Below are 24821 nucleotides of genomic sequence, written 5' to 3'. Positions count from 1 at the left end.
CTACAATAAGGCTACAACATCAAGGGGTATTATAACAGACGACATCAGCACACATCAGGCTCTTCTCTCTTGATTGCCTTAGACATCTGTTTACTCGAAACCATGCATCGGAACATTGCCGGCCTCCTCCTTATACACATGGCAAACGTTTCAGTCCAGTGCAAATCTCACAGAAAACCTTGCCAGAACAATCACTGTACATCACACTCCACTTGCTTATTGACATTCGAACATTTACAGCAGAGTTGGGAGGAGGGTACAATGTATTACAGCTACACAGACTTAACCTCAGACCAGGACACACTTCTTGTCAATCAAGTCCACAGCCAACACATTCGCAACCATAAACTTCTCACTAGTCAGAGAACAAGCTGGCAAAAGACTTCCGCAGGTTTCGAATGGTCTCGGCCTTGGCTTCGTCCTCATTGCTGGAACGGAAGGTATCACCAAAGGCATTGAAGGCATTGGTCAGGGACTGGGATTTACTGAAATAGACACACAAACAACAAGACAGGTGAAATGATTGGCCAAAGATTTGTTTAAGAGAATTATGTCTAATCTCACTAAATGCTACACAATGAGCCATGTTCATAGTTGAGTTACACATGAGTATTTAGGACTGAAATTACGCATGTTGAGTTACGCAAGTGGTGTGAAGTTTGAGTAAACCACAGGCATCAATCAGTTATGCATGAATCTGATCTTGAATTTTAGCACATTTTTCTTGCCTGACTTGAGTGAGAAGGCATAAAAGTCCACCACCACTGTCTTATAATAATAATAATAATAATAATAATAATAATAAACTATAGACTGCCATTTGAGGCCACTACTTATTATATGTAACACCATTAATGAACACTATGAATTAATCACTAGTGTTTTCCTTTTAAAGTGCTTGCATGGACCTTGGTTTTTTCTATGGATAAAATTATGAACTACACTTAAAGTGTGCTTTAAGCATAACAGATTTGAATTTATTTATAGGAGCACCCACAATTTGACTCAATTTAGTATCTTGTGGCTACATTAAGTTGTAAGCAGAAGCAATTGTTAGTGCTTAATACATGAAAAATGTAAAATAATAGGATGTGCTGGATCAAGTGCTACTTTATAAGCTACTGAAAAATGAGGCTGGAAGCCAAGTTGTTCAATTCAACCAAACTTTCAGGGATTCATGTGATAATTACAACTGGGACTATTATACCTCTGTGTGTTTTCTGGTTTAGAGGGAGTGCTTGTGTTGAATGGTAGTAATCTAGATGCTGTTGAAAAACCCTGCCTCGGATGCTTCTGCTCAAGAGAAATCTCGCAACCTTGGAGGAAACTACACGCATGTGATTTTCCTAATCTGGGTGGGGCACCCTGAAAATAGACTTAAACACCTGCACATCCAAACCTGCAAGTCAAATATCCTCAGATTTCCCATCGTAAATACTGAAGTAGCTTTTGGACACTGACTCTGAATTTAGCCCCGTATGGGAACAGTTAAATCTTCAGCGATGGCTAAGCTAAATGTTGCTCAAGAGAACTTCTATCAGTGCATTAAGTATAGACTTTACTTTAAGAAAGGATGCGATGACTTCTGTTGTGGTGCAGGCTGTTCCTCTACAGCAGAAGGTGCAGAGGCCGAAGGTGTTGATTCAGAAGGGGCCACATTCTGAACTGGAGCCTCCACCGGGGCTTGCTCTTTAGGCACAGGTTTAGTTTGGACCTGTGGTTTAGTGGGAGACTGGTTTTTAGTAGGTACTTTGGGCGAGGCTTGAACATTTGGTGGAGCTGAATCGGTCTGGATTTGACCCTGCTGTGCTGGTTCAGGCAGGACTTTAGGCTGGGCCTTTGCTAAAGGTGGGGTCTGGGGCTTGGGCTGAAGCTGAGGCTTGGAGTTTCTGCGCACTGGAGGCACAGGCTTTGGAGGAAGTGGTTTTGGAACCTGGGGCTTTGGGGGTAAATCTGTTGGTTTTCCAGGTGCTGGAGTGGGTGAAGCTTGAGGGTGGGCTTTGGGCTGCTGGGTTGTGGGTGGAGGAGTAGGGGAAGGAGTTGCTTTTGTGACAGGATCTGGGGCTGGAGCACTAGACGCCGATGCGGTCGGAGGCTCTTGAGTCTTGGGTTGGGACTCTTTGGGTTTCGCTGGGGCTCCTAGGGTTTAGTACAAAACAGACTCACTCATTACATTAGATTACATTTCACAGATGACAAGCATTTTAAATCCAGCACCAGGTGCTCATGCTAAGGGGTAACATAGCAAAGGAAGCACCCCTGATTCAGACCAAAGTAAATAAGTAATAAATAAATCATATTTACAGAGGAAAACAAATCAGAATGAAATTCCATGCTTTATTCTACCCATAAGACAAAAAGATCAAAGGTGAGGATGGCAAAGAAAATCTCCAGATTCAATTTACTAAATGAAATTAGCAAAATAATAATAATAATAATACAAATAAGAAAATAAAATACAGACATGCTTAATCTAATCTGAAAAGGTGGCTGCAATTCTGCAAATTCTAGACATCTCTTTATTATTCTGTCATAGATGACCCTTAATGCATTTATTTAACCCTTTCATTTCATTCACTACAGAAGATAAGGGTTATATATGACAGTTAAATTAATATAACAATAAAGACATGAAGTACTTATATAAATATAACGAAACTGATATATTTACTATATAAAATGAAATTTGAACATATAATATTTACTCAACAGCATCACACATAGCTGGGCATGTATTCTACATTCATCGTCATAATAATGCCGCATTGTATCTATAATGAGAATCTATTCAGTGATTCTTAATAGTATAGTACATCCAAATAACCTATATGTGTGTCTGTTGGAGAGTAAGAACTGAATAAGAACTGAGAGTAATGAACTGAAAATGAAATAAAATAGGATACAGTAACACAAATTGTGTAGAAGGGGAACTTTATTACTTTGGACTTTGTGGGGTGGGGTGGGGGTTGGGGTAGGGTTTATAATAGTGCAATGAAAACTGTGCAGTGTACAGTCAAAGCTGTACTTGACTCAAGTACTGGATTTAAAGATAAACACCAGGCTCAAGACCCACTAAAGCCCACTAAAACCCACAGAAAAATGACAGTTGAATTATTATATTATTATTCATGCATATGACGCAGTGATAATTCAGCATACAATGGAAAACATTTTTACCAAAACATTCACAAATATCTTTAAATGTCATTTCCTACCAAAAAGAATTTTTTCGATTAATCTCTTCACTTTGGTAAACATGCTTCACTTCTACAAATGCAACATACAAATAAACAAATGCAAAATAAGCACTTTTTTGTTCTACTGTGTTATATTTACCATTTAATATTAGTGTCATTGTGCAAAGGATACTCATGACACTGTGTCTACTACTAAACATCACTATACAGTCAAACCATATAGATTATAGTTTCAAAAGTTGAACAATATCAGTGTCATTCTGAATGTATTGCATCACAAGACCATTACTGTTTCACACTAGGCGAGAATAATTCACAGCAGCACTTTTAACAATTTTCAACAGTCATAGCAGTAAGTATTCAAATGCATTACTAACATGGCGCATGTTTTGTATTTTTAAGAAAAATCACATGGCTTATCTATGCACTTTAAATATTGATCTGCTAGCCAAGTTTGAAACTGCTTGGACAAATTTGACCCCTTTTTTTTTTTTTTTGAACCTGTATAAATCTTCCCTGTTCAAATACTAAACTCAGGATTTTTTTATAAGTCAATAGAATTAAAAGCCCCATCATGGTATTTTCAAGGCAACCACAAACACCAACACTAAGTTTCAATCTGCAGTGCCAATCCCACCGTCCAAGTTATTCTAAAATGAGAAACATTCCTGTGTTTGAATAATTAATCAAAAAGCACAAAATGTGTTTTCGAACTAAAAGGTTGTATGTACATTCAGTACAAAACGCATTATTAGATCCACCTGCAACTATCTTCGGATCACTTTTGCAAAGCTACGCTTATTTAATCTGTTTTAGAAAACCCCTATACATTTCCATGTATAGACATACATGGACATACCTACTCCTTCTTACTTCTTAAATTTCAAAAACAATTTTAACATTTCAAATTAATTGGAAAGGTCTGAAATATATAAAATGATGCATGACCTGTTACAGTTAACCCAAACCAGCTATAGTCGGTTTAGGTCAAATTTGAAGGACTTCACAATACTGTATATATCTAAGATAACTGAAAACCAACATCCAGTCAGGTGTGTCCAAAGTAGTCAGACACAAAAATTGTGTAACTGTACGTCACTAGACAGTCGGTATGTTTACATGGACAACAATAATCCGATATTAACCCGATTAAGACGATACTCTGATTAAGAAACTAGCATGTAAACAGCGATTATTGATGACCTTAATCCGACTAAAGTCATACTCGAAGTAAACACAAATGGAATTAAGACATGTGGCGTATTCCTGTTTTAGTCGCATTATGGAAGTGCATTATAGACATGTAAACACCTTAATCACACTATTAACGTCGTGTGAGAGTTTTCACCGGATTGTGTGACAGGACACGTACACACACAGCAGCGCTCAACAGTTTTACGATAAACAAGAGAGCACGACTGCGTCCGAAACCACGTAATTACTTGCTATATAGTAAGCGAAATACACGTATATCAGCTACTATATAGTAGGTAAGTACGCGGTTTGGGACGCAGCCCACGGCTTCAAGCAGTCGTCTGTTAACACGTATAGCATGACAAATAATTAACCGCACTTGAAGTGTTCGTAAAAATTAAAAATAAAAACACCCAAAACTGTATACGGTACCATAACGAAGACGGACTATCTGTTGATACGTGAAATTCTGGAGGGAACGTCGAACGGCGTGGCGCGGTGACGTAATCACGTGTGACGTTAATCGATCTATGTTCTATAACATGTACAACGGGAACATGAAAGGAATATTCTAAAAGCGACTCATGTAAACAACTTAATCACAATATTGTCTTATTCAGAATAAGGTCCATAATTAGATTACTGCTGTCCATGTAAACCTAGTAAGTGAGGAACTTGCCTTCACATTACATTTAACCATGCAGCACAGAGTAGCACTAGACCTTGCATATAGGCACAATTAACTTTTTGTTTTTCAAACCGGCAGCAGTTGCCTCAAAAAAATGTGCACACTATAAAAAGAAAATGAGGCAACCTTTAAATGCAAATGCAGCAGAAAAAAAAGGACAGAAAGTCTCAAAAATCCACTGGGACAAACTAGGGGTGTAACAATACAGCATATTATATTTTATCATTTGCTAAAAGGCTCTTGATTTGATGCATCTAAAGTAGGCTAATTGCTGTAAAATACCGCTTATATTTATGTGAGATTATGTATACGCATGTAACATCCAGCCCGGACAATTCCCCTCCAAAGCCCCAGAGGGTGCCCTCCCCTGAGTAACCAATATAAAAGACATATGGACTCTAGCCACAGTGGAAAGCCAGTCCAGGCTTTCCTGTGAATAGTGCTACCACTTCAGCCAACCACAAAGTAACCCTGCTACATTTTCCCACCATGCTTTCTGAAAAATATAATGGCTTTCCTGGGAGATACAAGGGTGTTCTAATGCATTACGCAATCCTCTTTGCTAGTGCACATTGCACTCACTTCTCTATGAATATTGACAAGATTTGCAAGGTGTTGACTTTGCTTACTGGAAAGGCATTAACATGGTAGCATGGGCCTCTGCTATGTTCAATCCAACACTGCTAAGCCAGTCATTTACATTTACGGCATTTGGCAAACGCCCATATCATGAGTGACTTATCTCATTTATACAACTGAGCAGTCAGTGGTTAAGGGCTGTGCTCAAGGGCCCAACAGTGGCAGGATGGTAGTGCTGGGATTTGAACTCACGACCTTCAGGAGTCCACTGCGAGACTACTCACATTAAAACAAGGGAAACAATCGGCTGCTGATTTTGTGATAACCTTTTGCACTTTAGCGTCTAAAAGCTGTTGGAATGAGCCAGTGTTGTTTTGTCAGGGCCTCAATGAAGCATTTCAATCAGAGCTTGCATGTAGGGATGATTCAGGGATAATGCTCAAGTAGTTCATTCAACTGGCTATCTGTATTGACATTTCATGGAGGGAAAATAACATAATGCACCATCCCCCCTCCAGATGGGAGACGAATGGATGACCATCTTCATTACCAAAAACGGACACTACGAATACCTGGAGATGCCGTATGCGCTAGTCAATGCTTTATTGTGTTCCAAGCCTTGATCAATGAAATTCTTCCTGAATTCCTAAGTCATATATACATTGATGATGGCATCCTGATCGACTCCAAATTTGAGAAGGAACACATAAAACAGGTAAGAGCAGTTCTAAGAAACGCAATTGAGAATAACCGGTATGTCACATTTGAAAAGTGTGAATTTCATCAACGATCTGTAAAGTTCTTAGGTTACGTCATCGACAAAAATGGGGCTGAGACGACTTTAGCAGGAAACATGGCAAGCACCATCACACACAGCACTGTTGCCGAACTTATTAACAAATCAGAAAGACTTGAAGTGTTGCAGACCAACTGAGAAGTGAACATCCATGAATATCCACTGACGAAGGCACAACTGATCTGGTGCTGGCATACATAGTCCCCTGGGTATGGAGACTTTTGGGACACCCTGTAGAAAAATAATGCCTACAGAGATGAACTACAACATGGGGAACCAGGAACTCCTGGCTATCAAGGCAGCCTTAGAAGAATGGTGACACTGGTTGTCATCACTACTGATCACAAGAACCTTGATTATGTCAAGTCTGCCAAAAGACTGAACCTGCATCAAGTAAGGTGGGCCATTTTCTTCACTCGTTTCTCTTACAGCATGCTTCTAGTGAAATGTAATAGTTAGAGTACAACACACTGGAGTCTGTATATGAATAATTTGAATGGATCACACAAACACTGTCATTATTAAGTTTCAATTATTACTTTTACAATATTGAATGCTTTAATTAACTGAAACTGGAAACCTAAGGCACATATTCAAACATTGAATACATTGGAAATGTATCATATCAAGACCCCACCATATCTTATAGAATTTGATAAGTGTATCATGACATACCTAGGACAAATACATAATATGGGCCACATCTGAAAAGCACTACTCACTGCCTAATACCACCACTAAATAAATGACCGACATCTGAAATTTCTTTGTACTGTAGCAGATGCATGTGTGTGGACATGCTGTGTTTTATTTCTACAGCAACTCCATTACAGTCAAGAATTTACTGTAAACCACCTTGAGGAGGAACACGCTGGGACAGAGGCTTGCTGTGGTCAGCCGGACCTTCCTTTAAGGCAGAGCTCTGTGGAGACACACACATTATACACAACCTAAAATTTCTGGTAGGTATGCATACATGTCCTTCTGAATCAACAGCAGGTGGCGCTTGTTGTACAGAATATTGGACATTGCTTTGAAACAGTAATACTATTTATGTTGTATCGTATGATGATTCTACAGTAATCCATGCTCACACTTTCATAATGACAAAGAATTTTCATTTATTCAATGAAAAAACGACATGGCACATCCAATTCTTTTTTTTAAAGCAATAATTCGTCATATAGGAGCTCTATTTGGCTATTAATATGTATTAATGTCAGATTACTGTAGATGTCTGTAAGTTGGACTCGCTACCTGTGGTTGTTGGACAGCAGTTGGAGGCCGCTGTTGAGTTCGAATAGGTGCCCGAGTTGCTGATTGGTTCATCTTGGCCAGGACAACATCTGCTATCATCTGCCTGTCTTCTGCTTGGTGGTCTCCAATGAGTGGCATGGATGAGCCCACCACCTGAAGAAAAATAATACAAAGAACAGTCATATCTTACTCTCTTGTGCTCAACTACGAAGGTCAATTAAGGCAGGACTTGTCTGCTTGTAGTTAAGCATGGAACTTTGCATGCTGATTACTAGACTAAATGTGGAACCTCATAGTCTTTCATTTTAAAATGCTTCGGCCACATAGAATAGATATTTTAAAAACCTGATGCTATCTGTTTAAATCCAATTTCAGCATGTTTGTTTATTTCCTGTTGCCTCCATCCTGTTTTATTCCTGCTCCAGCTACACCCTGTACACTCTCCCTCATTACTGGGCATCATTTATCCAGCCGAACAACGTCTCAGCTTGAAGAATGCCTTGACTATTAGCTAGTCTTCTTTTATGTATTTCTTTTGGATTGGTTTATTTCAAGTTATTAATACTAATAGAATGACGTTTTTTTTTTTTCAATTTAATCTGTAAACCAAATTGCAGTAATTCATGCCAGTTATCTGATTTGAAGTCGATCAAGATACAAATGCTTTTCTGATCTAAACGGATATTCCATGAATGACAAAGTTATTGTGAAAAAGCTGCTGTTAATGATTTATAAATAAATTCATTTGTATCTGGTTTGCTAAATAAGGACCAATGTTTGTACTGAACCTGTCTCTAGTAATTACTTTGGTCTTGTCAACCTGGGCATAGATATCACTTAGATGAGTTTGAGTTTTTAGCAAGGTTTTCATATTTCCTAGTACAGCTCTCGACTGTAACCACTGACTACCAGTTTATTAGGTACACCTATCTATTAGTGTGTTGGTCCTCCTTTAGCCTTCAGAACAGCATGGCTTCACCAGGACATGAATTCTACTCGGTGCTGGATGCATTATGCAGTACTGTTGTACCATGCAGAAATGATTACGCTTTGTTAGACGACTGCACGACTTGCTGTGAACAGCACCTTATCTCAAAGATGGTGGGCGGAGATCTGGGGATTATACATGACACAGAAGCAGAGACAACTCGCTGTCATGTCCCTGGAAACATTTAGTGCCAGTACTTGCCTTGTAACATGGTGCACGATGATGCCTGAATAGGAGTACCTCGCAACAACCATCATGGCATTTTCTTCTATACAATGACAACTTCTTAAGACCTACGATCTACTGTCCTTCTCTGTGTGATTGAAAATTATAGGACATAATATAACATCTGTTGCGTCATCATAATTATGTGACCTCTATTTAACTCTTACTGGAACTGGTAGTGATTCATAGCCTCCCTCCTTTGCAAGGTTAAAGCTTACAGCTGCCAGTGGCAGAGGATCATAAACACACGGTCACATGGAGAGGAGGTTATATAAGCACCGTTCCTCCTTTTCAGGGCCTCCTCAATTTTGAAGGAATGTCTTTCATTGAATCACAGCAGACACAGCCTACGGTCTTTCAAAATTAAACAGTGTATAAAAAAAACTTTGCCTGAGTTCTAAAGGTTTTTGTCGAGGTTTTACGAGCTCTTGTTCCCCCAACTGTCTGAACTGTGGGAGCCATAACGCACAAACAGGCAATAGTAGCTCAGTAAATAAAATGAACAACTTTATTCTTGTTGTTGTAAATGAAATGCTCAGCACTGTATAGTAAACAAATAGTATTTCAACCATATTAATGTCCTCTACACCATTTACTTATTTTGATAGGAGTGTTTATTTAATGATTTCATTTGTTAACACGTTGTCATCATCATCATCACTGAACTTGCATTTCCTCTTTAGCCCTTATTGACAGATGACCAGGTCACCACTTCACAGCAATTTATGTCTTTAGTAGACGTTCCCTAAATGAAATGTTCTTTTTTAAAAATCATGCTTTTACTTGTGATCCCATGCAATGCATGTGAAGGGTTTTGTGGCTTCAAGCTGAAATTTGGGTGGGGCCACCTGATGTATATAAATCTGGCCATATCGATCCCCACATTCTAGCCCTAGGCCCAGGTCTAGGAAGCAGTGTTAGAATTTTGCGATTACAATTAAATTGAGCTCCGTTGCTTATAATACGGTCTTACCTCAGTAATGTAGTCTTTTCCATCCTTTCCGTGAATGGCTTTTACAGCACAGACCTCCAGCCCTCCAAAAATTTCTGAACAAATGTCAACCCACATCTTATACCTGTAGGACAAAAGGCAAGAAACCATTAGCTGTCAGTCAGATATTAAATACAAAATATCAAGAAATATTTTTTTGTTCTCTTTGAGGAAATCAATCATATTGGAGAATACTCTCATTTTTCCAAATGGTTTAACAGTAAATGATATATCTGGGCTGCAGTATGTCCCTTCTAGTTAAGAGCAGTGACAGTGCAGATTTTAAGTAAAGAGATGCTATTGTCCTATCTCACTCTCTGAGCAGGCTGCTAATAACTATGTAAAACAACATAATGTTTATACATGTGACTTATTTTTTTTTTACCATCTAACATTTTTTATTTTTCTAGTCTGGAATTTTCCATTTTGGTCTTCTTGTTTCCTTATCTTGTTTTACCATGAATTGGAGGCAGGAGGATGTTTTTTTTTTTTTTTTTTAAGGGATTTTTCCCTGTTTTCTCTTGAATTTGATCATTTGCCAATTCCCACCCACTAGCAAGCTCTCCCCATCACATCACATACCAACTGGGGAGGGTGAAGGCAACCACATGCTGTCTCAGAGAGACGTGAAGCCAACATCTGCATCTTTCCAAACTGCTTCGTCACAAGGGAGCATAACACACTCTGAGGAAAGTTCTATCTGCCTACAGACACGCACAATTGGCTAGTATTGCTCTGATTGATTGGAAAAAAAGAGTAATGCCCCCTTTCCCACTCAGAGACCATGGCCAATTTTGGCCTCTGGTCTCGTGGCCAAGATACTGTTGCACTCTCCTGAGGATAGGCTGAATGCTTTCTGTTGTGTCATTTAGGAGCCTTAACACTTTTAATAAAATAAAGTCATTAGGCTGTGTCATAGTCAATATGCAGTACCGTTTCAACGTCTTACTCACATGGAAAAAAATTGTGCAAAGCAAAGATGCCCTCAAAAATAATAATGAAATGAAATGTTTTAACATAAACAATACTATTAAATTGCAGCAAACAGTGACAAATTAAACAAACAACATTTGTTGTGATGAACCTTTGCTTAAAAAACAAAAAACAAAAAAACATCAGTAGACTTTGTGCAGTTTCACAAGGTAATTGGTTGGTAAGATTTACTGTGCATCTTGGAGAACCTGCATTAACTGGCTTTTTACGTTTTTTTTTTTATTTTTTGTGAGCAAACCCCGGCAGCCTTCATTGTCTGTTACATAATATGCTGCTTTCTTTACTGAGCTCCAACATTTTTCTGTAACACTGAATATTATTTTGTTGGTATGTTTGTATATGTAGTAATGTCTAGATATCCATCCATCCATCCATCTTCTATAGCGCTTTATCCTTTTCAGGGTCACGGTGAAACCTGGAGCCTATCCCAGGCCCTGGACAGGGTGCCAATCGCAGGGCACAATCACACACACATTCACACACCCATTCATACACTATGGACACTTTGGACACGCCGTCAGTCATACAACTATAACAAAATTTGTATAAAAAAACTATAGGATTGCGTAAGACGTTTATGCAGTTCTGTACATGTAAGTGTCTCCTGGCTCGGCAGTGGAATAAGATGTGACAATTTTCTAGTTCTGCTTTCTCCAAATTATGAATGTGTTTCTTTTTAGTCTAGCCTGTCTGTTTGAATGTTTGAGCAAAAGAGACTTTGGAAATACTCACTCTAATTACTTCTGAATCAGGTGTACTTTCCCTGGAGTACCTGTGATACAAATGAAAGTCTGGGATAGTGTGTCATTTTATGCCCACTTACTTGTCTGTCATGGCTACTTGTTCCAGCATAGCAGAGCCAGTGTTTGATTTCCAGTTGCCAGAGATGGATGTTCTCCTGTGAATGAATAAAATGTGATATAAAATGTGCCTCCGCAGTGAGCACAAGGACTCTGTGGACATATACAGTATAACATCTGTTATTGTGCTGTGCAAAACTTAAGACCCAAAAAATGAGTGCCATTAATAATTATTGCTATTATTATTTCACGCTGTCATTGATGAACAGCTTAGGTGTTTTTCTCTACACGTTCTAGGCAAACAATGTTTAAAGAACTTGACAATCTGATTTAAGGAAAACACAAAAGGCACAGTGCAGTGGTTTACAAAACATAAACGAGAGCATGCAGACAGTAAAGTTCACAGAAGTATTAGATGAGATGCAACAAAAAAGTAGTAAATATTGACCCTTAACTAGCATTATGTGTGTAATATGAGCTTTGGCAAATGCACACACACACACACACACCAGCATGCACACATATCATTATCATCATCATGCTCACCATAACCAGTGACTATACAAACCGGAAAAGATAATGCAATGTTTGTATGAATTTTTACACTTACATATAAGCTTTGTAGTCAGTGCCTATCTTCTGGACTCTGATGTCATACTTGGCATCAATGAAAGGTTCTGTAGTCGTGTAGGTCTGAGTGATGGCCACCACACTGGCAATGTCTTGGAAATCGCTGTGATTGTCAACTTTAACCTGTCACAATTCCCAATACATGTCTCATAGCAATTATAATGATTATAAGGGTGTGATATTTTTAAATAGGTGTGGAACCATACAAAAAAACTGGTATATCAGGATACAGTGCTAAACTTGTAGCATATTTCAAGGACGCCTTTCTAAGATTTTGTCGCCCAATAATCCTGCTCTTTTTTTTTTTAAGTAGAAATAACAAGCATGACTATATGAGCAAAAGTATATAGACATCCGAATGACTATTACACCCGTATGCGAGCCTTCCCCAGACTGTTGAAACAAAGTTGGAAACCATTCAATTGTCTAGAATTTCTTTGTATGCTGTAGCATTAAGATTTCCTTTCACTGGAACTAAGGGACCCCAAACTTGTTCCAGCGTGACAGTGCCCCTGTGCACAAAGTGAGGTCCTTAAAGGTATGATTTGGATAAGGATGGTGTGGAAGAACTCGAGTGGCCTGCAATTTTGGTATGAATTGAAACGCCAAGTCAGACCTTCTCGCATGACATAAGTTCCTGACCTCTTGTAACCTTGTAGATAAACGAGCACAAATCCCCACAGCCACGCTCCAAAATCTAGTGGAAAGCCTTCCCAAATGAGTGGAGGTTGTTGCACTTATACTTTTGGCCATATAGTGTATTTCAGTCTGGATTCCAAAAGCATCATGGTACAAAATCAGCCCTGACTGAAATGGCCACTGATTGTGGCTACCAGTTGTAGCCAGGTTTCAGTTTAGTAATATATGGGCTTGACTGCAGCATTTATTGACACTATTGACCATTTAATTATCCATTAAAATACAAGAGCCATATGGTGTCTCACAAGTTTCTATTTTCGGCCCCCTATGGCTGCCTTGCAGTCTTATTCAGCTAGTTTCAGCTGGATTCAGCTCGTTCAGAACTCAGTCGCCTGTGTTTGTTCCAAGAAAAGGATGCCAGAGCATATTATCCCAGTCTTTTAAGCTACACTAGCTGTTTGTCTGTCAAGTACTGCATAATGCATGAAGTCCTGCTAATGATGATTAAAAGCTCTGAATGGATTAGCTGTGATGTGGTAGCTCAGGTGGTGGAAGATGTTTTCGTATGTCCTGAACTCACAGTGTTCCAAAGAACACCAACACTAACTTAAGAGCACCAGCTAAGTAGGAGTTTTTAAATTCAGATTAAAAGCATACTTGTTTACTTGTTTTCCTTAACCTATTGGCAGTTGTTGGGTCTTTTATCTTGTTAAATACATAAATGAATAGATTCAGCTAGATTAAGCTATCATCGGAATAGATTCATGAATTGATATAATAGATAGTCAATTCATGAGTGATCGCACGTTGTTATTTTTTAATACGCCCTAACCTAAATAGTTTCGTTTTTACATTCTAGTCATTTTGAATGTAAAGCTTCGATATTTTAAACGTACAGTAAGATGAAAAGTGCGTTTCAAAGAAAGATTATTGTATTATTTTTAGTACCTCCAAATATATCTTTTTTTATTATGGAATTATAAGAGAATCAAAAGATCATAAGATACATCATAAGATTAACAGTGTAACAATTTCAGATTTCCTTACCACAGTATGCAGGCGTACTGGTTTACTGTTTCACCTCCAGATTCACAGTAAATGCATAAGCCAACCAAATGTATCGTAGCTTCGTTTTGCCATGCTAACATACTAATGTTCTAGCACTTTCATTACATGCAATGCATTTCAGAAGTGGGCTTAAAAGCTTCCACTTAAAATGGAAATGTCCTACCTTTCCCATGCCAGAGTGGGCATGTCCAATCTTCACCACCACTGGGAATGTGGGCATGGAGATCTGAAACACAGATATAAGTGAAAGAATAAGTAGAGAGTTTCTCTTTCTGTTGGTATATTGTAATGTTTTATAGGTGTTTCTATACGTTATTATAATGTCATAAATTTCAGAATTTATAGGGACATTAATAACAGTGGATTTCCAATGTAAAAGCATTACATTCAGATAAAAACATCATTGGCGATATTAGGAATGAAAGCATTCAGCACGTCACTGTGATCCAAGTGTAATATAATAATAATGTACATTAGCGATATTCAGTCTTCATTAGGAATTATTTATTAAATTATAACATAAGTTAATAATTGTTATATAATGTAATATAGCTATTATTACTATTTGACTTCTATTATGAACTAATCGTAAGACACCGGACCCCCCACCACCCCCACCACCACCCCAAAATAGAAAACAATTTAAAGTACAAGGGTACAAAAAAAAAAATAATAATAATGAAATGAATGAATAATGAAAAAATACCAAAAATACATGAAGGTGTAAATTCAGACACACCTACAGTGGTGTGAAAAAGGAGTTGCTTTTTCTTTCAGATTTTTTTCTGTTTTTATGCACATCTCTGTATATAGTTTTAGATCTTCAAACGCAATAGACCATAAAACAAAGACAACCTGAGTGGACACTATACAGGTTTTTTTTTTTAATGAAGCAGAAAATGTTATCCAACACCTATCACCAATGTGAAAAACTAACTGCCCGTTAAACTTAGAATCTGGTTGTGGCACCTTTAGCAGCAATAACTGCAACCAAACACTTCAGATAACTGGAGATCAGTCTTTCACTTACTTCTAGGACTAGGATTTACTCCGATGCTTTGGATCATTGTCTTGCTGCATAATCCAGCTGCGCTTGAGCTTCAACTTACGGACTGAAGACCGGACATTCTCCTTTAGGATTTTCTGATAGAGAGCGGAATTAATGTTTCCCTCAATTATTGCAAGTTGCCCAGACCCTGAAGCAGCAAAGCATCCCCACACCATCACTCTTCCACCACCATGCTTGACTGTAAATATGATGTTCTTTTTGTGGAATCCTGTGTTTGTTTTTTGGCTCTTTTCTTCCTTCCTGGATGAGTGCACTTGGAGGAATTTTGGAAGGTCGGCCACTTCTGGGAAGGATCACTACTGTGCAGAGTTTTTCCGTTTGAATATAACGGCTCTCACTGTGAGTCCCAGAGCATCTGACATAGCTTTGTAACCCGTTCCAGACTGATGTATTTCAGTCACCATCTCCCTCATTATTTCTGGAATTTCTTTCAACTTTGGTATAGTGTGATACCGGGTAAGACCTTTTAACCAAAACAATGCTGTTGAAAAAGTTCTATTTAAGTGTTGATTTGATTGAACAGGATTTGCAGTAATCAGGCCTGGTTGATTAGGGTGCCATAGTGTTGGTTTTTCCAAAGTAAAATGGCAATAAAAAACAACGCTTCACACTTATCAGGATCCTTACACATTTTATGTGAGACCGGGTTCTAATAATATTAGAAACCAAGGAAGAACAAGACATACTATCCTAAAAGATTCAGCAGCATCCACACAGTCATGTATTTTATAGTAATCTAAATCAAAATAGACTAGTAGGAAAGGAAGGAATTAAAAGCAACAAAATTGGTTGAAATAAAAATGAAATTTTTATGCCTATTTTCTTGCTTTTTTATCCATGTAAACTTCTCGAACCACTGAGCAGTCTGTAGGAGGGGCACAGATGAGTGCAACATGAGAGAGAGAGAGAGAGAGAGGACAAAAAGCTGCAGAGTGTTACATAAAAGTGCCACAGACAAGGATAGGAAGAGTGCGTGTGTTTTATTTTATCTTTGAAATTTATAGCTTTCTATAAAACTCTGAAGTGATGGACCACGTAAAAGTGCAACTGTTCCTGCTGATCGTTCTGGCATTAGGCATAACAAACCCAATGGCTGAAGGATGTAGCTGTATACATGCACATTTTCAAGAACTTTTCTGCCATTCTGAAATAGGTATGTACCACACACACACACACACACACACACACACACACACACCTCTAAATCAAGATGAATCTGTGATAGATTGATATATGTATGCAAAACTTTACGTGAATATTGCCATACAGGCATCTTGAGACCGAATACTTTAATTGAAAGAAACATTTTCCTCTAATTTTCTTAGGAAATCCTCAGTGGAATAGTTTTCCTGACACAAATTAGAACCAGACCTGAGTCTTTGGCCTCTCACTTAATTAATCCAGAACTGTATTGTCTCTGACTTTTCATATGTGTCAATAAGAGGACCAGGCTTGGGGAGTAACGAAGTACATGTAACGGCGTCACATAATCAGGATACAAAAAAACTGGTAACTGTAATCCGTTACAGTTACGTCAGAAAACAAAGTAATCCGATTACAGGTACATTTTGTAAAGAACGGGAATACTATCAGGATTACTTTTTTTTTTTTTTCATTTAAAACCAAAGAAATGACACTTAAACTTATAGTTCTGGTTCTCTCAACAAATGTATTAAATTTATTAAAATAAGCTCCAAATAAAAGTAGATTTTAGATCATATTGCGTTTCTCTTGACTTTATTTATCTTGAAGTAATCCAACAATAATCAGATTACATTGCTTTTATACTGTGATACTTGCATTACGTTACTGATTACATTGTTCTATGAAGTAATTTGTAACTGTAACCGAATATATTTTTAAAGTAACCCTCCCAACCCTGGTGAGGACACATATATTGCTATTCAAAGCGCTGTCTTTGTAACCGATGATTTAATAATAACATCAAAACATCCTATAGTTTAAAGCAAGAAACAAGCTGTCCTAAAGATTCAGTGGCACCAGCTTGTTGTCTTTTGCCATTAAACTCATAATAAAGTTTTTTTTTTAAGCTTTAATGTTTCTGTGTAGAATGTTATAACAGTAGATATTCAAGGAATCCATCTAAAGAACCCTTGAGAAACAATTTTTTATGATATGTATGAATATTAAGTCAAGCATAAATCAATAATGTTTAACTTACAAGACTTTGCATATTGTTATTGTGACATTAATAAGTTATTTTATTTACTTATGGTATTTTTCATACCGAAAAAAGTACCATAAATGGTCTTTTTCCGATATCGAATGTATCAATAAAGCTTCAGGCTGCCGTTTGAGAACAAGATGAGACCTGTTCAGAAAGAATGACAAACTTCTCTTGATTGAGCTCTCCAAACCTCATACTGTTTTTGCCAAGACAAGCAGTCCAGTTTGTGTCTTTGGTTACATAAGAAGTCACTCTGTGGGCTATAACATACCAAGAGAAGCATTTGTGAGCAAAGGGGTTTTTTTTCTCCTCACACACAAAAAATAAAACACACACACACACACACACATACACACCATGAGTTTGTTGTTGTTTTGTTTATTAGTTAATGTTTGATTAATGGACCAGATCAGTCAGTGATTGCTGACAGTGAGTGTGGATCTCGAAAATCTGCTCGGAAAAGTACATTTGGCACACATACTAAGTGAAACTGCACATCAAGATACTGTCTAAAGAAGATTAAAGGCCGATTAAAGGTTGCGAGACCATCAAAAGCTGTACAAAGTTAATGGAAAATTTGAGTGTAGACACGAGTGTCTGTTCTGTTTAAGGTGTATATGTGAATGAAACCTTTGAACAGGCTTCATTTAAATGCATTTTAGTTAAACATTTCATTTCATTAACCATGACCATAGTCATAATTTCTCACTATTTGGAGTTACTGAGACGTCATTTTGAGAATAGTATACAGTGGATATAAAAAGTCTACACACCCCTGTTAAAATGGCAGGTTTTTTGCGAAGTAAAAGAATGAAACTAAGATAAATCACGTCAGCTCTTTTCTCACTTTTGTGAAATTGCAAAGTATACAAATAAAGTAAAAAAAAAACAAACAACAACTGAAAGAAGCTGCCGTAAAAGCCAGGAAAAGCATCACAAAAGAAGAATGCAACAGTTTGGTGATGTCAGTGGGTCACTGGCTCGATGCACTTATTGCAAGCAAGGGATATGCAACCGAATATTATTTACCTTAAGACTATCTGTTCCTATACTTTTGCTCACCTAAAAATTGGGTGGTCTGCCACCAAAGGTGAAAAGTTTTAAGATGTTTAACACATCTAGGTGTAACTATCAGGAAATGAAAGCTGAAATTCTGACCTATATTCTCATATTCGACTTTTGATCTTAAACTCACATGTATAGCGAAAACAATACAATCGGCCTTGCTGTTCCAGTACTTTCGGAGGCCGCTGTATTCTGCACTTTCAGGTAGAAACGCCCCAAATTGAATATTCAAGCAAAATATGTGCTATTTTGCTAACTTGAAAGACACAATTTCCTGTATATTTTTCGCAAATCAGTTCACACATATTTTGTAAGGGAAGTCTTTTTACACACGTAAAACTTTGTTAAATCAGGGACTACGTGCACATCATGTGTTTATAGAAACTTAGCCAGCACATACTGTAGGTTGGTAGTAAATAAATGATCTTCACACAAATCAAACTTTTTATGCAATTAAGGCAGGCAAAACATTTTGACTTCTGTTGACAGTTACTGATCAATTCGAATGAGACTAATCCACTAGAATAAGCTCGAAATATCGAGGGTTTATTTAACTCAGATGAAGTTAAACCAGATCTTCCTCTTAGAATCTAAAGTACTAATGAAGAGTTTATGCAAATTCCCTTTTTAGATTATTGCATTATCTACCCCGTTCCTATAGTACGTGACTATTATTATAGTTCTATAATTATTTCACACACTAGTCATTTTTACTCGTTCATCAGCCACAACGCTCTCCCTTCTACATGCCTCACTCAGAAACACGCATCACAAAATGCAGTTCAGCTGCTGCAGAGCCATCCTAACATCTATCGTACCTCCTGCGGCTGTACCACCCACCTCACTTTTCACTAATTTAACCTCGGCAGAAATCTGATCATCTGCTGCTCATCATTGCACCCTATGAATAGCCTGGAACTACCCACTGAGCCTTTTATTCTTGTTTCTATAATTCCAAGCCTTCCACATTTGTTCATATCACTGTGATTGCTTTTGAGTCTTCTCTGTACTATTGTGTATTTGTCTCGTGTGTGTGTGTGTCCTTGTTCTAGTGTTCCAAATTGTCCTCATGGTGTTTTCTGTGTTTTTAAAAATGATTTGTGGGTGCAGTTGTAGCACATGTCCTTCTAGCAGAAGATCTAGCCTTACAAGAAAGCAAGCCTATGAACTTGAACATAACTGACCACTAATCCTGCAGGCTACCATCACTGGTGGTCTTGCTATCTCCTAACTCCTGATAGGTATACTGGTGAACCTGAAAACCTGGTCTTGGTACAAGTTGTTTGAGAACACAGGAGCAACTCCGTAAGCCAGCAGTGAATACAGTGCAAATGGGAGGGGAGAGTATATACAGTGCTAGACTGATTGAGCCAAGAACTGTAAGGACTTAACAGTGATTCCTTGATTTTTCTAATTATTATCAGTGGTTTATAAGGAATCCCAATCACTGCATTGGCCAGAGACTCACTGGCTTGCCTGCAAGCTTCACTGGTCTACAATCTTTTAGGAGCCTAATGGACTGATTTACCATTGATTCACTGCTGAGCCATCTGAAGTCAGCCTCAACCGTCATGTCAACTGAGGCCCCAGGTGTAAACCATATAGTATGTACACTGTAAGCCATATGTATGCTCATATGGCATCGTTTAGGTTCTAAGAACACCAACATGGACGACGTGCCATGGATGCAAGGGACCTCCGCTTAACGTCAACACCACACTCCTATCTGCTTCAACATCCAAAGATGCTACAATTCCGACTACTGTGGAAGCATCCCACGTAACCAGACTTTCATTTGCTTTAAAATTGCCGAAGCACTCTTCTGTTACATTTTCCTCACCTTGGTTTGTCAAAAGTATATCTGACTGGAGGACTGGGCTTCCACTTCACTGTGTGCTTGGTTACCAACTGCTGGAATCCCACTGAACAAAAGGTCTCCTCAATAGAGGAATGGTTTAGTAGTTGTGAGGAAGTCTGTGATGCCATGAGCAGAAGACTGACAAGAAGCACAGGAATATCAACTTGGGGAGAGTGTCTGGCTGTGAACTACCATCCTCCTGCCAAGTAAAATACATAGCCCACATTCTTTGCTCCATTAAATGGGTAAATATGGATTCCACCTGGATCCCAAATGCCATGTAACGTACATTTATTTTGTCCTGTTTTACCTGTGGCTCCAGGTCCACTGCCAGATATGAGCCTGGATGGTGAAATATCAATGTGAAATCTATTCTAAAAACTACCTACTTTTGATCTTCTTCAATATCCTGCCAAACATACTGAGTACCACTGAAGTCGTTGGCCTTAGTGCAAAAGATGTAAAGAGTACTGTCTTGGTTTCTATGGTTTTTGTTCCTATCTCAGTCCCATCAAGCTTTTCTGCACCCACCTTGGTCCTGCATCTTGAATATCACTAGAAATTTGTCCACTGGTGATCATCACTGCATCCTACAAAGGGGCTAGAATTTTCCACTTCATCTATGCAAGGTCTTTTTACTTGCAATTCCAAGCCTGTCTAATCCATGGCTGCTACAAAAAATATTTTTTTGTAATGGGCTTAAATGGGTTCTTTAAAATATTAAAGAACCCATTTAAAGGATGTTAGACTTTTACATACTTTGATGTGTTTTATATACTCAGCAAAAAAAGAAACGTCCCTTCTTCAGGAGATTGTATTTTAAAGATAATTTTGTAAAATCCAAATAAAAAGTTTACAGTCGGTAGGCGGTAGGTCACGGTTACAATAACTTAGTACACAGATAGAGAACTTTCTACTGACTCTGAAAAACAGCAGGAGAAAGATGCCTAGGGTTCCTGCTCACCTGCGTGAACATGCCATAGGCCTGCTGTAGGGAGGCTTGAGGACTGCAGATGTGTCCAGAGCAATAAACTGTAATGTCTGTAATGTAAGACGCCTAAGACGGTGGTACAGGGAGACAGGAAGGACAGCTGATCGTCCTTGGATTGGAAAATTACTTGTATCCGTGTGTGTCCCCAGACGTGATCGAGAACTTGGTGGAAGAGTGGAGGAACATCTCACAGCAGGAACTGACCAATCTGGTGCAGTCCATGAGGATGAGATGCACTGTAGTACTTAAAGTAGCTGGAGGAGACACCAGATACTCACTGTTACTTTTAATATTGACCCCCCCTTTGTTCAGGGACTCGTTATTCCATTTCTGTTCATCAAATGTCTGTGAAATTTCTTCAGTTTATGTTAATAGAAATATTTACACATGTTGAGAAATGTGCTGGAAATAAAAGCAGTTGAATGTGAGAGGACGTTTCTGTTTTTTTTGCTGAGTATATTAATGAATTGCATTAAAAGAAGTAAATTCACTCCGCAGCAATTTGTTCATGTCATATTTAACTTCCTATACTTTCTACACCATGTCCTTACAATGAAATTTCCTGTTTATTTTTTTTAGTGATCCGTGCTAAGATAATCGGAGAGAAGATTATATCTCCGAGCTTACATGGAGAAAAGATGATTGAGTACAAAATTAAGCTGATCAAGGTAAGTTGTTATTGCCCTAGTGAATTCATGGGTAAGGAAAACTACATATTTTGCATAGACTCATAAGTTAACCAAAAATTGAAAATGTTTTTAACCTCTGTCCCATTGTCATTTTTCAAACTGAGGAAGAATGTAGCATGTCTGCTGGAGCTGTTATGTTAAAATGTCGTTGAAGCAGTACATCAGAGAACATGTTTGAGTTTGAGCGATAGAAAGAAGAATTGAAACAAAAGACTCAGCAAGCTAATAAAAACCCTCATTGCCTTGTAAATTAAATGAATTGGTTCCTTGTCAGTCATGAAGTGTACGCTTTTTTCACTGACCTATAAGAAATCCATCTTATAAGAAGTCCTACACGCTTATCCTACACAGCGTCACGGGGAGGCTGGAGAATATCTCAGGGTGGGGGACAATTCATCTCAGGGCACAATCACACACACACACACACACACCCAATTTAGAGATGCCTATCAGCTTACAATGCATGTCTGTGGACTGGGGGAGGAAACCGGAGTACCCGGAGGAAGCCCCCGAGATATGGAACATGCAAACTCCACACACACAGATCGGAGGTGGAGGTGGAGGTGCGAGGCAAGCGTGCTAACCACTAAGCCACTGTGTCCACCCCCAACCCCCCCCCCCCCCACCACCTCCTATCCAGTAAAGCTGAAAATATTATATATTATTAATACACTTAATATAAATTAATATACATTTTCCATTTCCCCATTTTCTCTTTTTTCTCTTTTTTCTCTTTTTTCGTTGCAGATGTTCAAGGGCTTTGACAAAGTTGATACTATTCAGTACATCTACACTTCAATCCATGAATCTCTGTGTGGTATTAAGCTGGATGCCAAAAACAGGGGTCAATATTTGCTTTCAGGTAAAGGCTCAGTCATACTGGTATTCAGTCATACTATAAATTCATTCCGTAATGTATTCAAATGTCTCAAGATGTCTTGGAATAAAAAGGCTTTTGCTGTTTCTTTTTTTTTTATTATTATTTCCCAGGATATTTGTGGCATGAAGGAAAAGTTTTAGTCGAACTATGTGGCATTGAAGAGCGTTGGGATAATCTCTCCTTGGCTCAGAAAAAGAACCTCAAGTACCGATACCAAAAAGGATGCGAGTGCAAAGTATGTTCTCTCCTGATTGTTGCTGTTGACATTTAGGCAATTATAAAAGAAAAACATAGTAATTATAAGTCTTAAGTAAATATACTTTAATATATATGTATTATACTACTGATGTAGGAGGATGTTTCTATTTTGTATCACATAATCTCTTGAAGCTCTTCATTTCAGACATTGAAATTCAGCCTTGCCTTTTGTACTTAACCTTCCAGATATCCACCTGTTCCAAACACCACTGCCGTGCCAATGCAAATGAATGTGTGTGGTTTCCGTATAACCGCCAACATCTCCAGAGTGTGTGCATCAAACGGACCAATGGCACATGCAACTGGTACATAGACAAGTCTGACTCACATACACAGCTCAATGTCAGGCAAAATGGTATGAGAGAGACTTCTGGCATCCTAGAGGTCAGAGAACCCAAACCCACAGAAACATTGCAATGAGTGTTGACTATTTAATGGCTGTAGATAAACTACAACCATTAATCCCCATCAATCTTCCGGACCTTAACCATTCATAACGTTTCGTACATGGCTAAGGTGGATTCTTTAAAATAAATTTGCCCAAATGTCACACTGTCTTTGTATTCAAGTAGAATATAATAATTAATGCAAGTGAAGTTTCATAAATGACCCTTTGAATCTCTAAGCAGATAAAAGGAGAACTTACCCATGAGGCATTGCAATCTAAACAGTTTCCTTAACTGTTTACAGGTGATCGCAGGAGAAATAGAATACTTCAGATTTCAAAAATGTAACTTTATTCTATAAGATAATAAGTTATTAAGCTACTGTAACTTTACATCATACAAAGAAAACAAACTGTATGAAACAAGAAAAACTCATCATTCACTTTCTTGATATCAAGCACATTTCTTTTGAAAAAAAAAAAAGGACACTCGTGCGATAAAGACCCTACATAAGATACATAGATAAGATATGTGAACTCTATTTGAACACAAAGCTTGTGGCTTAATACAGTATACGTACTGTATGCTCCAACCTCGCCAATCGAAAATTTTCAGAACGCAGCACTTTTTTTTTTTTTTACTTCTTGTATTGTAGTGTCTCTTACCGGTCTATAAAATGGAAAGTTACACTGTTTCATTTGAAACGTTTTGCTAATTATTTACACTAATAATCATTTCTACGTACATATAGCACGGTATAGAATTATTCCACCCTTCTACAGAAAGGGCAAAAAATTACTCATCCGAATAATCATTAGGGACAATTATTTGAATTTTCCACAGAAACTACTTACTTTATAAAGTACTTACTGATATAATTTCAGCTATTACGTAAAGTAGGGACTACGTCAACATATTTATAAAGGCTTTTGTTATTTCTTTATGCTGTGGGAATGTGTTTGAATGCTTATACAATTTAAGTGTGTGGCATTCCAGTCTTACTTCTAATTCATTGGAAAGATATTTAATCAAATCTTCAGACTGTCTGATTTTACTCAAACTGAAACACTTAATATACATAACAACAACAATATAAATATGTTTTTCAAACTTAAAAAAACAAACAAACAAAAAAACAACCCACACACACCCCAAAAAATGTTTCCCTAGCTCTGGTAGCTCATTGCAAGGACTATTTCGTCTGTACACCGCTCTAGATGTCTATTGAACAGTATATATTTTACCTGTGTTACTACAGTACTGATGTACCTACATGTTTTTTATTTTTTATTTCTCTTACTGTAGAAAAAAGAAATATATTCTATTTAACTGTGCCAAGAATGTTCAGTATATCATTAAAAATCAGCCTGATTTGTGTCTGATTTTTAAAGC

At 37.9% G+C, this 24821-nt stretch overlaps 2 protein-coding genes across 2 annotated transcripts in view; one reads left to right on the top strand and one right to left on the bottom strand.

The window, feature by feature from the left end:
• Positions 1–355: 355 nt before the first annotated feature.
• Positions 356–24821, bottom strand: part of syn2b (synapsin IIb) — a 70764-nt gene continuing 46298 nt past the window's right edge. The window contains exons 6-13 of the mRNA XM_053653618.1: positions 14209–14271; positions 12319–12461; positions 11732–11806; positions 9898–10000; positions 7712–7864; positions 7310–7376; positions 1563–2139; positions 356–485 (exon numbers count right to left, since the gene is read on the bottom strand). Coding sequence (XP_053509593.1) covers positions 356–485; positions 1563–2139; positions 7310–7376; positions 7712–7864; positions 9898–10000; positions 11732–11806; positions 12319–12461; positions 14209–14271 — 1311 coding nt within the window. The remainder of the gene's footprint in view (positions 486–1562; positions 2140–7309; positions 7377–7711; positions 7865–9897; positions 10001–11731; positions 11807–12318; positions 12462–14208; positions 14272–24821) is intronic.
• LOC128625380 (metalloproteinase inhibitor 3) lies at positions 16060–24811 on the top strand. Its single transcript, XM_053653630.1, has 5 exons — positions 16060–16267; positions 21796–21884; positions 22653–22767; positions 22896–23020; positions 23230–24811. The coding sequence occupies exons 1-5, from the start codon at positions 16141–16143 to the stop codon at positions 23461–23463; spliced, it is 690 nt and encodes a 229-aa protein (XP_053509605.1). The 5' UTR covers positions 16060–16140; the 3' UTR covers positions 23464–24811.

Source organism: Ictalurus furcatus, chromosome 21, assembly GCF_023375685.1.
Source record: "Ictalurus furcatus strain D&B chromosome 21, Billie_1.0, whole genome shotgun sequence".
NCBI lineage: Eukaryota > Metazoa > Chordata > Actinopteri > Siluriformes > Ictaluridae > Ictalurus > Ictalurus furcatus.
Note: the sequence above shows the minus strand (reverse complement) of the source record. Positions and strands in the feature narration are given on the sequence as shown.